At 43.7% G+C, this 15,482-nt stretch overlaps 1 protein-coding gene across 1 annotated transcript in view; it reads left to right on the forward strand.

Annotated features, from left to right (window-relative positions):
* The window catches only part of LOC111965680 (vascular endothelial growth factor receptor kdr-like), a 74,246-nt gene that overhangs the window by 42,572 nt on the left and 16,192 nt on the right, over positions 1 to 15,482 (forward strand). Inside the window, exons 19-26 of the mRNA XM_023989893.2 lie at positions 429 to 542; positions 732 to 820; positions 988 to 1,141; positions 1,797 to 1,894; positions 2,480 to 2,602; positions 3,944 to 4,055; positions 6,795 to 6,894; positions 10,608 to 10,713. Coding sequence (XP_023845661.1) covers positions 429 to 542; positions 732 to 820; positions 988 to 1,141; positions 1,797 to 1,894; positions 2,480 to 2,602; positions 3,944 to 4,055; positions 6,795 to 6,894; positions 10,608 to 10,713 — 896 coding nt within the window. The remainder of the gene's footprint in view (positions 1 to 428; positions 543 to 731; positions 821 to 987; positions 1,142 to 1,796; positions 1,895 to 2,479; positions 2,603 to 3,943; positions 4,056 to 6,794; positions 6,895 to 10,607; positions 10,714 to 15,482) is intronic.

Genomic DNA, 15,482 nt, shown 5'->3' on the forward strand with positions numbered 1-15,482 from the left:
GTTGTATGCCAGAATCTGTTTGAATGTGAGAGAAGGCTGATGTTTATGTTTGAAGTTATATATATTCCCATGTTGACTTCATTCCTTTCCTGACATTATCTTTGCATTCCATCTTAACCTTTCACATTGAATGTTCTCATGTCGATGATCATATTTTCTTATATGAAACATTTCTTGCCTATCTTAAATCTCCTCCACATATGTAAAATCTGTTCTTTATTAAATATACTGTTTGGTTTCCAGACGTCCATGAACGTACATCAGTTGGAGTCATCTTAAACAAAGCGAAATAACTTCAATGAAAATGTAATTTAAAGTCAAAATACATCCACGCTTTTGAGGGGTTGTATGAAACAGTATCCCCGCAATCGGAAATGTATATTTAACCAGCTTCCCTCTAAATGATCTGTGTGTTTGCGTTGTAACAGGAGGAGCTACGACAAATGAGCGCAAGGCTCTGATGTCCGAGCTGAAGATCCTGATCCACATTGGTCATCATCTGAACGTGGTCAACCTGCTGGGAGCCTGCACCAAGCCTGGAGGTGAGCGAGACAGAGGACAGGGTTAACTCTATGGTTAAACTTAGCCACAGTGTATGACTTGTGAAGTAAATGTATAAATTGCTGGCATCTCAGAGAAAATCCATCATGATTTCAACACACTCTTGTCACTGTTTATGAATCATTACTCGTTAGTCAGTTTCTTTGAATCCTGTGCTTCTTTCTTCTCAGGTCCGTTGATGATGATAGTGGAGTACTGCAAATATGGAAACTTGTCAAACTACTTGAGAAGCAAGAGGGCTGATTTCATCGTCTATAAGGTGAATCAGCAGCTTCACGGACTGAAGCTTTCAGAAATTATATCCTATTCAAAAGCCTTCATCATTTAGTCTATTTCTCAACCTGATAAGAAAACCCCAGATTGTCAGCAGAGCCGCTTTCTAAAGTGACTCAAGCTTTGCGTCTTGTATCTGGTGTGTCTCGTCAGAGTCAGGACGGTAAGCTGGTGACGTCGGGGTCGGGCTGTGACCTCAGCGAGCTCATCAAGCGGCGCCTGGAGAGCGTGGCAAGCACCGGAAGCTCGGCCAGCTCRGGCTTTGTGGAAGATAAGAGCTACTGCGACTCAGAGGAAGAGGAGGAAGGTAAAACTAAACGAGCCAACAGTGTCTTCCTTCCCCTCACCTCCACCCCACCCTCCCCCGGATTGTTTTCTTCCTGGGCCTGATGGGACATTTCCTCCTCCTGTTCATAATTACAATCGATAGGTCAGAACCCCAGGCTGGCTCCCACTGTGCCTGGAAGAGAAGGAGGAGTGGAGGAAAAGGCCTCTGTTGACTTCCTCCTCTGACAGAAGTGTTTGTCTGGTCCTGGCGTGTCGGACATTTTGTTTTGTGATGTGTTATTTCTGGTGCGATTAAATGTTTACTCAGGTGGGCTGATGGAAGGAGTCCACTGGGTTCCTCCACAAACCCCCTCCTGCTGTCACACTGCACCGATATCACACGTCTCACCCCACATCTAAAATAACACCAGGCATCCTCTCCTGTCTTTAGGATGTTTTTAGTAAGACAGAGACTGTAGGTGGATGAATGAACCGTACTGTACGTGACAAAGGGGGTTTCGATGATGACATGTTGCAGGTTTCTTTGTATGGGAGGCTTACATTACAAATATGGAGTTGTTGATCCTGCATGTATACATTTGTATTGTGCATAATTATTGTGTTACACCATACTAAATCGTGTTTATGAAAATTGCTTGTAGTCATTACCACTTTATGTTTTGTTTTACCCTCAGAGCCAGAGGATCTGTACAAGAGAGTATTGACAATGGAAGATTTGATTTGCTACAGTTTCCAAGTTGCAAAAGGCATGGAGTTCCTGGCTTCACGCAAGGTATGCACTTCCTCTAGGCAAATTACTGCATCAAAATCAATTAGTTTCCAAAAGGCAGTCTGATGAGACACAAGTTGCTGTTTTTAATCAGCTAATACCAGTTTATAAAGCTTTATTCTGTCCAGTTGACTTTAATAAAATGCTGTTGTATTTCGAAAGCCGGGGAAGTCGTTTTGTTCACCTTTTTTTCATTCATAGTAAACTCTGTTCGCTGTGAGTCTATTGGCATATTGGCTGTAATCAGTCTAAAAGTCACAAGCTCTGGGAGAGCAGTTTAGACTCATTAGTGATCCCATTGTTGTAACTATCCCCATTAGAAAGAAGGGCTTAACCTGGATATGAAACACTTCACATCAGAATATCACTGATGACTGTTCCATATGGCTGTCTTAGCTGACATGCACAGGGCCATGAGTGTTTCCTGTAAGGTCACATGGTCAGGAAATAGTCCTGGCTCTAGCCATGCATTATCCCATTAGGCTGAATCTTAACTTGAGATATCTCCACAGAACTCAAACGTTCATGTAAAGTCATGCATTGATGTCAATCCTAATCCAAATGGATGTTTTYTCTTCTTTTCGTTAGTGTATTCATCGTGACCTGGCTGCAAGAAACATCTTACTGTCGGAGAATAATGTTGTGAAGATTTGCGATTTTGGACTGGCCAGAGACATCTACAAAGACCCAGACTACATTCGCAAAGGAGATGTTAGTAGCTACATACTGTACTTCTATTAATCTGACATAATAAGTACATTATATATGTGATGAAATGTGCCATTGACTTGACGATTACCGCCTGGTTGTGTGAGAGAAACCAGAGGCTGTAACTTGACTGCCATCATTCAAAAATGACTTGGCAAAAACTATAGCGCCTTCAGAACGTATTCATTCCCCTTGACTTATTCCACATTTGGGGTTTTTTCTCACCCATCTACACACAATATCCCATAATGACGAAGTGGAAACATGTTTTTAGATATGTTTGCAAATGTATTAAAAATATTGCATTTACATAAGTGTTCAGACACCTGAGTCAACACATGTTAGAATCGCCTTTGGCGGCGATTACAGCTGTGAGTCTTTCTGGGTAATTCTCCAAGAGCTTTGCACACCTGGATTGTACAATATATGCCCATTATTCTTCAAAAATTCTTCAAGCTCTGTCAAATCTGTTGTTGATCATTGCTAGACAACCATTTTCAAGTCTTGCCATAGATCTTCAAGCAGATTTAAGTCAAAACTGTAACTCGGCCACTTAGGAACATTCACTGTCTTCTTAGTAAGCAACTCAAGTGTACATTTGGCCTTGTGTTTTAGGTTATTGTCCTGCTGAAAGGTAACTCTCAGGAATTGTGAAAAACTGAATGTTTTTGGCTCAGGTGTATGTAAACTTCCGACTTCAACTGTATGTGTGGGGTACAGAGATGAGGTAGTCATTCAAAAATCACGTTCAACGCTATTATTGCACACAGAGTGAGTCCATACAACCTATGCGACTTGTTAAGCAAATTTTTACTCCCAAACTTATTTAGGCTTGCTGTAACAAAGGGGTTGAATACTTATTGACTCAAGACATTGCAGCTTTTCATTTTTCATACATTTTGACATTATGGGGTATTGTGTGTAGTAGGCCAGTGACCAAAAAATCTAAATTGATTCCATTTTAAATTCCGGCTGTAACATAACAAAATGTGAGTAAGTAATGGTGTGAATTCTTTCTGAAGGCACTGTGAAGACGGACTGAATAAATGCAATAGTTCTGAGAAATGCCAGATATTCTGGGCAGATTTCAGTGTTTGTCTGAATACGGAATAAACGTGTCTGTCTGCATAGACTAGAGGATGTTTGGTTGTTGAGGATGTGTGGTAGAACTATGGCATGAGGGCATGTATAGTACTTCATTCAACTCAAGCCCTTCTGCTTCTCAGATGTGACAGGTCGGTTATTGATGGTATTAGTGAGAGAGCCAGTCACACAGGTGAGATGAGATACCGATTTAAAAGAGCTGTCGTCTCTTATCTCCGTCTATCTCCCCCCCCCCCACAGTCCAGACTGCCCCTCAAGTGGATGGCGCCAGAGGCCATTTTTGACAAGATCTACACCACTCAGAGCGATGTGTGGTCCTTTGGAGTCCTAATGTGGGAGATTTTCTCTCTGGGTAAATATACAGACCTTTAGTCCTGACCAGGAATGACTCACTGTGCCTTATAGTCCCTCACCTCCTCACCTGACCTCCCCATTAGCAGAATTAACGAGCAGAAATGAACAAACATCTGTGCACATTTCACAACGCAGCCGTGTGGAACAATACAGACTTATTCAATGCAGATTTCCTCCGTTGTGTAGGTCCTTATCTTAAATCTCCTCTACAAGGACTATTGTTTTAGGACTTGTCATGAAACTACAGATTTGGACTGCTTCCATGCTCACTGCCCCACAACTTACTTCTTTCAGAGAAATTATATTATGCTAAATGTGTTTTTGTTATTTCTCAGTAAACATTACTGCTTAGAAGAAGAAAAAAAATCAAAAAGCTTTTTTTTACATGTAATCTTACAATTTTGCACACAGTGTGCAGTATCCCTTCCATAGAAGGGAGAGGTTTCTTTCTGTCATCAGCCAGCGATGTTCAGTGAGGAGTCTCCAGTCAGCTAGCCAGGCGAGGCAAGGTGCCCCCAGCCATGCAGCTCCTCCAGATGTACTGGATCATAACTGTCTCCTGCTACTGCGTAATTGTGCCTCTGGGATAAAACGGGGCTGCATTGTCAGCTTGAGAGAACAATTTTCATGCTGCTCGTGCTTTAAACATTAGTGAACTTCCACTGTGAATTCTATCACAGGCAAAGGGCCGTTAAAAAGAAAGAATACCTCTCATTTAAGCCGGCCGTTCACTTCCCAGCTGGCAATGCAAACGCGCTGTAACCAAGCAGCCGATCAATGTAAATGTTTGCCCCTGTGGTGAAACCACTGCAACCTTTGAGACGCCATTGAAAGTAGGTCCATGACTGTCTTTGCACCGTGCAACAAAGCAGAGACCAAGCTGTTCTAGAGCAAGACTCCACATGACATATTGTATGCTCAAATGTCACCATAGGCAGCAAGGACAACATTCAGAGTAAATGTTAGGAAAGTGTAAGGAAAGAACAGCACATTGATGCAGGGCTTTAGGTTTGATTGTGCTGCTACGCTTGAACCTCTGCCATGAAGCCAATCACCCAGGAGGACTTGGGTCAACAACAAAAAAAGAGTGTGAAATGTTGAACTACCTCAAGACATGGGGTACATGCAATACACTTGTTCTCTTTCTCTCTCTCTCTTCTCTCGCCTTCTTCTCTCTCTTCTCTCTCTCTCTCCTCTCGTCTCTCTCTCTCACTCTCTCTTATCCTCTCTCTTCATGCTCTCTCTATCTCTCGCTCATGCTCCTCTCTTTATCTCTCTCTCTCTCTCTCTCATGCTTTCTCTTTCTCTTCCTCTCTCTCTCTCTCTCGTCTCTCTCCTCTCTCTCTTCTGCTCTCTCTCGTCTTCTCTCTTCTCTCTCTCTCTCTCTCCTTCTCTCTCTCTCTCTCTCTCTCTCTCTCTCTCTCTCTCTCTCTCTCTCTCTCTCTCTCAGTCTCTCTCTCTCTCTCTCTCTCTCTCTCTCTCTCTCTCTCTCTCTCTTCTCTCTCTCTCTCTCTCTCTCTCTCTCTCACACTCTCTCTCTCTCTCACTCTCTCTTTATCTCTCTCCCTTCTTCTCATGCTCTCTCTTTATCTCTCTCTTCATGCTCTCTCTGTTTCTCTCACTCTCTCTCGCTCTCTGTTTCTCTCGCTCTCTCTCTCTCTCTCACATGCTCCCTCTTTATCTCTCCTTCTCACACACACACTCTCTCCCTTTCGCTCACTCTCTCTCTCTCTCTCTTTCTCCCGTAACCTTTCTTTGTCACAACCACACACACTCTGTTTGGACCCCAGGAAGTGTAGCTGCTGACTTGGCAACAGCTTATGGGCATCTTAATAAAATACAATAAATAAAATACTAAATACCCACAGACACAGATACATATACAGTACCTTCACATAACCACTCACACATCTGGGTGGTGTAAACATGGTCTCAGAAAGATAAATTAAGACACGAAACGACTGCAAAAAAATGACAAACACTCAGTCTGGCAACCTGATAGGTGTTTGAAGGTCAAAGGTTTGCTCCAGTCCCAAGGTGCTGGCATATGCATATGGAGACGTGACCTGCAGTCTAGCAGCTTGAGTTTTGTCTTGTGGTTTAGGATTTCCACCTCTTGTTAGTTTTAGGTGCCAAACCATCAACTACACCCCTGTTTCTGTGTTAGATATGAGTTACGCGGTAATCGACCTATTTGTTTGCCATGATTGGTTGATGTGATGGGAAAAAAAAGGGCGTTCTAGCAGGCGTTACCTCCTCCTAAGACTGCTTGTTAATATCGACATAGTGCTCTGGAGATTTAGATGCTATCTGACATTTTGTCAGGGCTCTCGGTCGGGTACATGAAAATATTTGTTCATGAGTCAGGAAATGTTTATGGATTACATGGCGTGGGCAATATTTTTGAAAACCCCAACGGGATTGGATATTTGATACAAGTTGGCTTAGTGTATTACTGTTTTTATTTAGACTGAGCCAAGCGTGAATTAAAGTTATTAAAAAATATATCTTACCTCACCCCCGATATTCCAATTTCAGAATTATTCTAGCATTATCTCTAGATGTTATTCAATGTATAACATCATTGCCCATGTGTAAGGTCAATCAGTTGATTTTGAAGCAGTCTTAACTGAGTGTTTATGAAGCTTTCTTCTCTAATCTTTGTAAAGTATCCAATCCTCTCTGTGTGGGAGATTGAAGTGTCTGATAACCCTGCACTTCGCTCTCCCTTTCCCAGGTGCCTCTCCATATCCTGGCTTACACATCGACGAGGAGTTCTGCTGCCGACTGAAGGAAGGGACCAGGATGAGAGCTCCGGAATACTCCTCCTCTGAGATGTAAGGATCAAGCGATCTTTGCTTCTCCATTACTTAACATACAAACCCCATCTCATCATCTAACTCAGGCCAAAAAAAGCAATGCACTTGCAGTTTGAAGAGTGGCCCAATGTCAGAAAATTCATCATAAATGCTATAGCTCTCTTACCTCTTYCCTGTGCATAGTACACTGAGCTCCCTTGGCTCTTGAAACTTGTAAAGAGCCCGAACCATGCCTCTCGTCATGTCTCCGTATCCCCCAACCTCTCCTGAAGGTAATTAGCTAACAGGAACTCTTGCTCAGAGCCACCCATTAAAGGGCAGTCAATAAAAGCCTCCCATATTGATATAGTGAAAAAAGGCCTTGTATCTGCTCCTTCATTCGTGGGTGACAGGGCTTATAGGCATCGTGGGTAATCCAGCTCTGAATGTGGAGGAGAGACGGGAGCTGCTGATTGGCAGTTAACTGAGGGGGCTGCGGGTGGCAAGGTGCGGATTCATATTAAGACTGACATCGATGCGGCCGTATTAAGCCCAACACTAAAGGCTGGGGGAGTGTGGAGTGGCCAGGGGGGCAGCCAGACACAGGGCAAAAAGTGCCAAAGGGCGGGACACTCCCTCCCTTGTCCACACAAGGGGGCTCTGAAGCAGGGCAGAGGTGGACGCTGCTGCTGAAACAGAATATCTTTGGGGGAMTCTAGTGGGGTTTCTCCTGGCCCTGTGGTATCAGTGCTGTTTGTCTAGCAGGGAGGTGGACTGGATAGGGAGAGCTAGGGTTGTTGTTGCCTTTAGGTGACTGGGTGGCTTCTCAGCAGGGAGCTCTGTCTGGGGCTCTCACTCACTGTCCCAGGCTGCAGCATATGTTTGAGTTTACAATAAGGACCTCTTGCTCTCACTTCCTGAGCTCTGCTCTTAATGTAGCTCACATTCAGGTGTGTGTGTGTGTGTGTGTGTGTGTGTGTGTGTGTGTGTGTGTGTGTGTGTGTGCATAGCGTTTGGTTTTCATTTGTGACAAAGCATGGTGGAGTCAAACTTCCTCTGTCTTATTCATTTGTAATTGATAAATGTTGTCCAGAATTGTTTTAAACATATTGTGCCAACTGGAACCAAATTAATGGATATATATATCACCAATACATTGGAAATGGTGATTGGAGATGACCAGCAAAATATGAACCAGACTGGAGTCTTAAGCCTATGTCACACAAAGCAATCTGGAGGCAATTTATGTTGCAAAAGTTGCATTTGGGTTGCTCTGAGGGTCACCCCCCTCAGAAATCTATCCTATTTCACGCAACTGACTGTATGCAATGTCCAATCAGTGTGCAGAAAAAGGTTTACGTCGACTCGTCATGTCGTTCCATTCAGGAACTCTGAACCAGTTGTCAGTGCTGCTAAACATTGCGACAAAAGAGAGAGACATGGCAAATGGGAAATGTATAAACAATTCCAGACACCATGGCTAGTCATGGTTTTGTACATGGTCTGGCAGTCAATAAATCCCAGACCTTTAAATGTCCAGTTTCAACTGAAATTGTCCAACATGAACTGCACTAGCTAGCTAGCTTAGCTCGTTGCTACCTTGGTTAGCTTGCTAGCTATCTTGGTAAAGCATGGTTGGCAAATAGGCAACATTTTGGCTYGCTAGCTAAATTGCACAGCCAGCATTTTGTCTATATATCGATGCTATTTAAATGACCAAACGTTTGGATAAAGAAATAATTTATGTAAACCATTATGTGACATTTGACAGGATTGGATGTTGAATGTAATTTCAATTGCATTTGAATTGCTTTGTGTATSAGCAAAGTTGCTTGAGATGTTGTCACTTGCAACTTGCATCTGCAACAGAAATTGCATCCACATTGCTTCATGTGACACAGGCCTTAGAGAGCGGGGACGCGAACAGAAGCAAATGTCAGCTCGGTGGATCCAGAGTCAGACCCACTGGTGCCAAGTTCCTCTCTCTAAGATCCCTCTCTAAGATACTTTCCATTCTGGTTCAAAGCAAAGCCTTCCATTGACAGAATGAAGATATAGAGAACACATGCTCATGCRAAGGAACCATGATGTAAACCTGCCTCTTGTCTGAGATAAACACAAGACCCGCTGATATCACTTTAAATGGCAAGCAGAGGAGCGGTACACACTCTAGTCTACAGGGGTAATACCCCGTCTCCAACACTTCTCCTCAGAGCCTCCCAGGCCTGACGTTGTTCAGGTGTGTGGGAGCCTGGGATCCAGAGGCTCTGACCCTGACCTTGATCCCATGGATATTGAAGGGGGCCAAGGGCCGGGCGATACAGGGCGGTATATCTACGCTGCTGCTGGTGCACCGGCTCATCAGGAATGTGACCCTCGGCTTAAAAYATTGAAAGTTCCTCCATCAGCCCAACGGCGATCTGATGCATCCTCAAGAATGCTCCTCAAGATGCGGGAATAGAGAAAAACGGATGTCCAGCTCCCAACATCCCACAGCTGTCCTGCCAGAAGAGAGTAGTGGACTAAGGAATTGCGACCACCACAATGGCCCCCCTCAACAAAGTATTGCCTGAGGAGACAGTAGAGGGGGYACCAATTTATTCCCCTTACACAGCAGAGAGGAAGCTGGGTTGAAATTGTGCGACCGTACATTGCTGTCTACATCCCCTCCTCTTGATGTGTGGCCCATGGTGGTCTGCTCTGGGCTTCCATCCTGTCACTGTGAGGATGTTAGGAGTCCCTCCACCTGGCCAAGGTCACTCATTAACATGGGAATCACAGCCCAGCAACTCGGTCGTTTCTCCAGCCAATCTCCACTGCACCGAGAGGAGAGGAGAAGTCTTGTCAAGCCACGGTCTAGGTTCCCTGAATGCAAACACAGATGGAGAGGGCAAAAGACGGAGGATGTAATGAACCATCTGCTTTTTACTGGAATTTTCTCCAAACTCCAAATTGACTCAATCTGGTGCCAATCAGAGGAACATAATGGAGCTAATGGGCACCTGGCTCTGTTTACGTAAGGGCCTCTGTGTTTGGAGGCCGCGCTCCGTAGTAAGAAACAGGCTAGGGATCCATCATCACCCCTGACTGTAGGGTTTGATTTAAACAGCAGCCTGCACTCCATCTCTGAATTCCTCCACGGCCGAGTCCGGCCGTTATTACAGGCCACTGCTGCAGTGGAAACACAGCACATAACGGCCCTGAGTCTTCCCATATGGGCAGCGAGGCTGACAGCTCGTCAAAGACCAGAGGGGGGCTCTGAGCATTCCTAATGTTCACACCAAGACCTAGAGGGAATGAGATACAGCCCCAGAGACCAGATTATCCTTGGAAKATGAAATATTGGATATATGAGTATTTTAGATGACAGTTGATTTGGGTGGAAGCCAGCTACAGGTCATCTCTGGTGTCAGTCAGCCTCCACACACACAGGGTCTGTCTGGTGGAGTGCAGGTTGTTGCTAAAGTCAAAGCACTCCTGGTTGTAAAAGATTGAATGCTATTTGCCTTTTGGGTAAAGGTCTGCTTCTCACCAAAGCACAGCGGAGTGAAACCTAGCAGTTCATGGCCATCTGCATTGTGCTAAATTCATCACCATCAGGCAGGGGTCATTACCAACCCATATAGATTTCTACGATTACCATATTATAACCATCATTTATTTGTATATTGCTCAACATAGCTGTACAGTGTCTGTGTTATCAGAATGTGAATATGAGCCAGCATAATGACATGATGTGTATTTCTCCTCAGATACCAGACCATGTTGGACTGCTGGCAGGGCGAGTCAGGAGACCGGCCAACCTTCACTGAGCTGGTGGAGAGACTAGGAGACCTGCTACAGGCCAGTGTACAGCAGGTAAGATCCTCATGGCTTTGTTTTAATACTTTAAAATCTATTCCTTCTGCCCGTGAGGTTATCACTAGTCTGAAATGACTGAATAGGTGAAGGTGGTGGTGAAGACCAGGTTCAAGGTGATCTGGAGATCAGAGGTCAGRAGGGTTGTGGAAAGGGCCTTGCCCAGGGGTGAAAGTAGATGTAATATCTGCCAGGTACAGGACCTCCAATATGGGTGTGCACTAAACATTTTGAATGGGCCTAATAGTAAACGCATGTCATTTAGAGCTAGAATCCTTAGTTGCTACATCCATTTTTGGACGTAATGATATACAGCGCATTCGGAAAGTATTCAGACCCCTTGACTTTTTCCACATTTTGTTACGTTACAGCKTTATTCTAAAATGTATTAAATCGTTTTCCCCCTCATGAAATCTACCATTTTTGCAAATTTATACAAAAATACAAAACTGAAATATTACATTTACGTAAGTACTCAGACCCTTTAATCAGTACTTTGTTGAAGCACCTTTGGCAGCGATTACAGCCTCGAGTCTTCTTGGGTATGACGCTGCAAGCTTGGCACACTGGTATTTGGGTAGTGTGATAGAAAAGGTACATATTTACCTGATTTGTTTGATATTAATAGTTAGCAATTAATACTTAACAAATCGGATGATATTTCTGTCCTGTTAGTGTCTGTGTTTTATGATATCCACTCTAGTTCCCTGCAGCTAATCTGGGCGTACGGTCACTGGAGGTGGCTTGAGCTGAAAAATGAGTTAAAGACTGAATTACGTAGACAAGAATGTGTTTTACTAGAGATAGCTTAGGAGTAGAACAATCCCTCATTGTCTCAAAATCATCCTTGCATCTGGGAAACTAAGCCAGGGTGGGGTTAAGACAACAACCCATGTGCAGATAACGACAGGATGAACCCAGAGTGGCTGATGATGGTCCTTGGTCTGCATGAGGGGGGTTGAACCAACTATGGCTGAGCATTGTTAGTGTCAGCTATATAAAGTACTCTGCATTTGTGTGAAGGTTAGGTTACTCGGTCCTACACTCAAGGGTGGGGGGGTCGACCAGCCTCATTATTGCAATAATTAATCAATATTAAATAAGATGATTGATTGACGAAATGACCAAGTCTTTCTCAGTACTGAATTTCCACAACAGGAGTTTGTCCAATTCTTCTCTGCAAATCCTCTCAAGCTCTGTCAGGTTGGATGGGGAGCGTRGCGGCGCAGCTATTTTCAGGTCTCTCCAGAGATGTTAGATTGGGTTCAAGTCCAGGCTCTGGCTGGGCCACTCAAYGACATTCAGAGACTGGTCCCGAAGCCACTCCTGTGTTGTCTTGGCTGTGTGCTTAGGGTCGTTGTCCTGTTGGAAGGTGAACCTTCGCCCCAGTCTGAGATCCTGAGTGCTCCAGGTTTTCATCAAGGATCTCTCTGTACATTGCTCCGTTRATTTTTCCCTCAATCCTGACTACTCTCCCAGTCCCTGCTGCTGAAAAACATCCCAACAGCATGATGATGCTGCTACCACCACCATGCTTCACCGTAGGGATGGTGCCAGGTTTCCTCCAGACGTGACGCTTGGTATTCAGGCCAAAGAGTTCAATATTGGTTTCATCAGACCAGAGAATCTTGTTTGTCATGGTCTGAGAGTCCTTTAGGTTCCTTTTGGCAAACTCCAAGCGGGCTGTAATGTGCCTTTTACTGAGGTGTGGCTTCCGTCTGGCCACTCTACCATAAAGGCCTGACTGGTGGGGTGCTGCAAAGATGGTTGTCTTTCTGGAAGGTTCTCCGATCTCCACAGAGGAACTCTGAAGATCTGTCAGAGTGACCATCGGGTTCTTGGTCACCTCCCAGACTAAGGCCCTTCTCCCCCGATTGCTCAGTTTGGCCGGGAGGACAGCTCTAGGAAGAGTCTTGGTGGTTCCTAACTTCTTCCATTTAAGAATGGTGGAGGCCACTGTGTTCTTGGAGGACCTTCAATGCTGCAGAAATGTTTTGGTACCCTTKCCCAGATCTGTGGCTTGACACAATGCTGTCTCGGAGCTCTACAGACAATTCCTTCGACCTCATGGCTTTGTTTTTGCTCTGACATGCTTTGTCAACTGTGGGACCTTATATAGACAGATGTGTGCCTTTCCAAATCATGTCTAATCAATTGAATTTACCACAGGTGGACTACAATCAAATTWTAGAAACATCTCAATGATGATCAATGGAAACAGGATGCACCTGATTTTTTAAATATATATATACATTTTAGAATWAGGCTGTAACGTAACAWAATATGGAAAAAGTCAAGGGGTCTGAATACTTTTTGAATGCACTGTATACGTATTGATTCTTGAAGAATATAACTTATAAWTGCCTCGTGAGCTGAGTTCAACTGTCGTACCCCATCAGCATCCAAAATATAACTTTATACGTTTGTAAACAATGTAAATGTAAGCAAACACTGTATAGCCTCAAAACATGGTTCAAACTATGAGGCGGGTGAACCACTTTGTTATTGTTTCAATTTAGGATTCTAGCTTCAACTGTAAAAATGTATTACCTTTTAATGTGGCATGAACAGAACCAGGCATGATGTTTTTGTCTGATTGTCAAACAAATCATTAAAAAAATTATGCTACCTGTGCACGTTCGTGTACTTTAAGAGAATTACAGCATCTAAAACACTGCACTGTGCACCTGCGGTTTGATGAGAGACGTCTATTAAAACACCAACAATGTTAATAACATTCACCGATTGTCATTAGGCACCTTCTTGTAGCCTAAATTGATTGATGCGTCCACTGCTGTCCGTGTGGTCTTGGTCCCGGCCAGTCATCTTTACCTTGGCAAAATGTTAGTGTTCACATGGAACCACACCTCATTTTGGATCGTATACCACCCGTCTATTGGCACATTGTTCATGCGGTTGATAAATTATGGTGTAATAGTTTACAGTTTTCTTGCAATCTTGGTTTTCATTATTGTGATAGGCTCATGTTTTACCGGTATGGCATACCCCCACTTTTAATTTTCCTGGTACTCTGTACCGGCTTACTTTCACCCCTCGCCTTGCCTCGTCTAAGTGCACAATGCTCTGGCCTTGCCTCATCTAAGTGCACTATGCTCTGGCCTTGCCTCGTCTAAGTGCACAATGCTCTGGCCTTGCCTCATCTAAGTGCACTATGCTCATGTGGTAGTGGAATGACAAGAAGATATTGAGAAAGAGGAATGGAATCAAACAGTGGTGTAGTGGTGCCTAGAGAAGTGAGTGTACTCTAATTTTGACCATTAATTTTCAAGAGCACTGTGTGACTTAAACTTTCAAAGACTTAAAATTATAAATCCCATATTGGTCTTTCACAGTCAGGCCTACCCAAGCTGTACTGTGCAACTAGGCTAATAGTAGGCCTACTATTGAAATACTGTAGATAAATGAGGCTGTCAACTGAGTCCCTCTTTTTAAATTGAAAAACAACAAAATTAGATGTCCCAACAATGATTGATATTTGAGTGTATTTACCCTTTAATTCAACTGTGCAGGCACCTAGCACTATTGTTTGGTTAGCGGTGTTTGTGTAGAACACATGAGATGGAGTTTGTGTAACAYTGTTGCTTCTGTCCCTCTCCTCATCCCAAACCGGGGCTCGAACCAGGGAGCCTCTGAACACGTCATCAACTGCCTTCCACTAAGCATCGTTACCTATCACTCCACTGAAAGCCGTGGCCCTTGCAAAGCAAGGGAAACAGCTCCTTCAAGGTCTCAGGACATGGATAGACGTCCAATTTCGAAGTCAATCTTGAACGACCCGGCTGCATTTTAGAACAGTGTTTTCCGCAAATTGCATTTTGGAACATTTGTGCGTAGGCCTACCACCGCGTGCACATTGCTGAGCTTTAAAATGTGTTTATCAACATTTTAAGCTAAACATTCAGATCCGTTCTATCAGCCTTATTAATTGATACGGCGTATASCTCCACTTCACTACTTTGATATGAATCGTGGGGATAAGAAGTGAGCATACTCAATGCCCACAACAAAATTGAAGGTACACGGTATATACCTCTGTATACCGTCCACTACACCACTGGAATCAAGACAGGGAGAAGGAAAGCAGCGACTGTGTCTGCTGATGGAAAATTGACTGTTTCCCCTGCGAACACAAAACTAAACGGTCCCATCAAGTCCTAATAATTCCAAAAACTTAAAGAGTTTAAAAGACAGTCAAAAACACAGCCACAGAGAGTGGGGATTGTAAAGAGATAAGAGATGACAGCAGACCAGACCTCACATGTCACATAAAACCGCAGTATAGAAATGCTTTATAACATAACAGATTGCTCTCGCTGAGAACCAACCGTGTGGGATCCCATCCTGACTGGACAGAAAATAGCCGCACAGTAAGGATTTCAACCCTTCCATTAAGCTACAGTTGAAGTCGTAAGTTTACATACACTTCGGTTGGAGTCATTAAAACTKGTTTTTCAACCACTCCGCAAATTTCTTGTTAACAAACTATAGTTTTAGCAAGTCGGTTAGGACATCTACTTTGTGCATGACACAAGTCATTTTTCCAACAATTGTTTACAGACAGATTATTTCACTCATAATTCACTGTATCAGAATTCCAGTGGGTCAGAAGTTTACATACACTAAGTTGACTGTGCCTTTTAAACAGCTTGGAAAATTCCAGAAAATTATGTAATGGCTTTAGAAGCTTCTGATAGGCTAAATGACATAATTTGAGTCAATTGGAGGTGTACCTTTCTTGGCCTACCTTC

This window comes from Salvelinus sp. IW2-2015, linkage group LG6.2 (genome assembly GCF_002910315.2).
Source record: "Salvelinus sp. IW2-2015 linkage group LG6.2, ASM291031v2, whole genome shotgun sequence".
Classification (NCBI taxonomy): Eukaryota; Metazoa; Chordata; class Actinopteri; order Salmoniformes; family Salmonidae; genus Salvelinus; species Salvelinus sp. IW2-2015.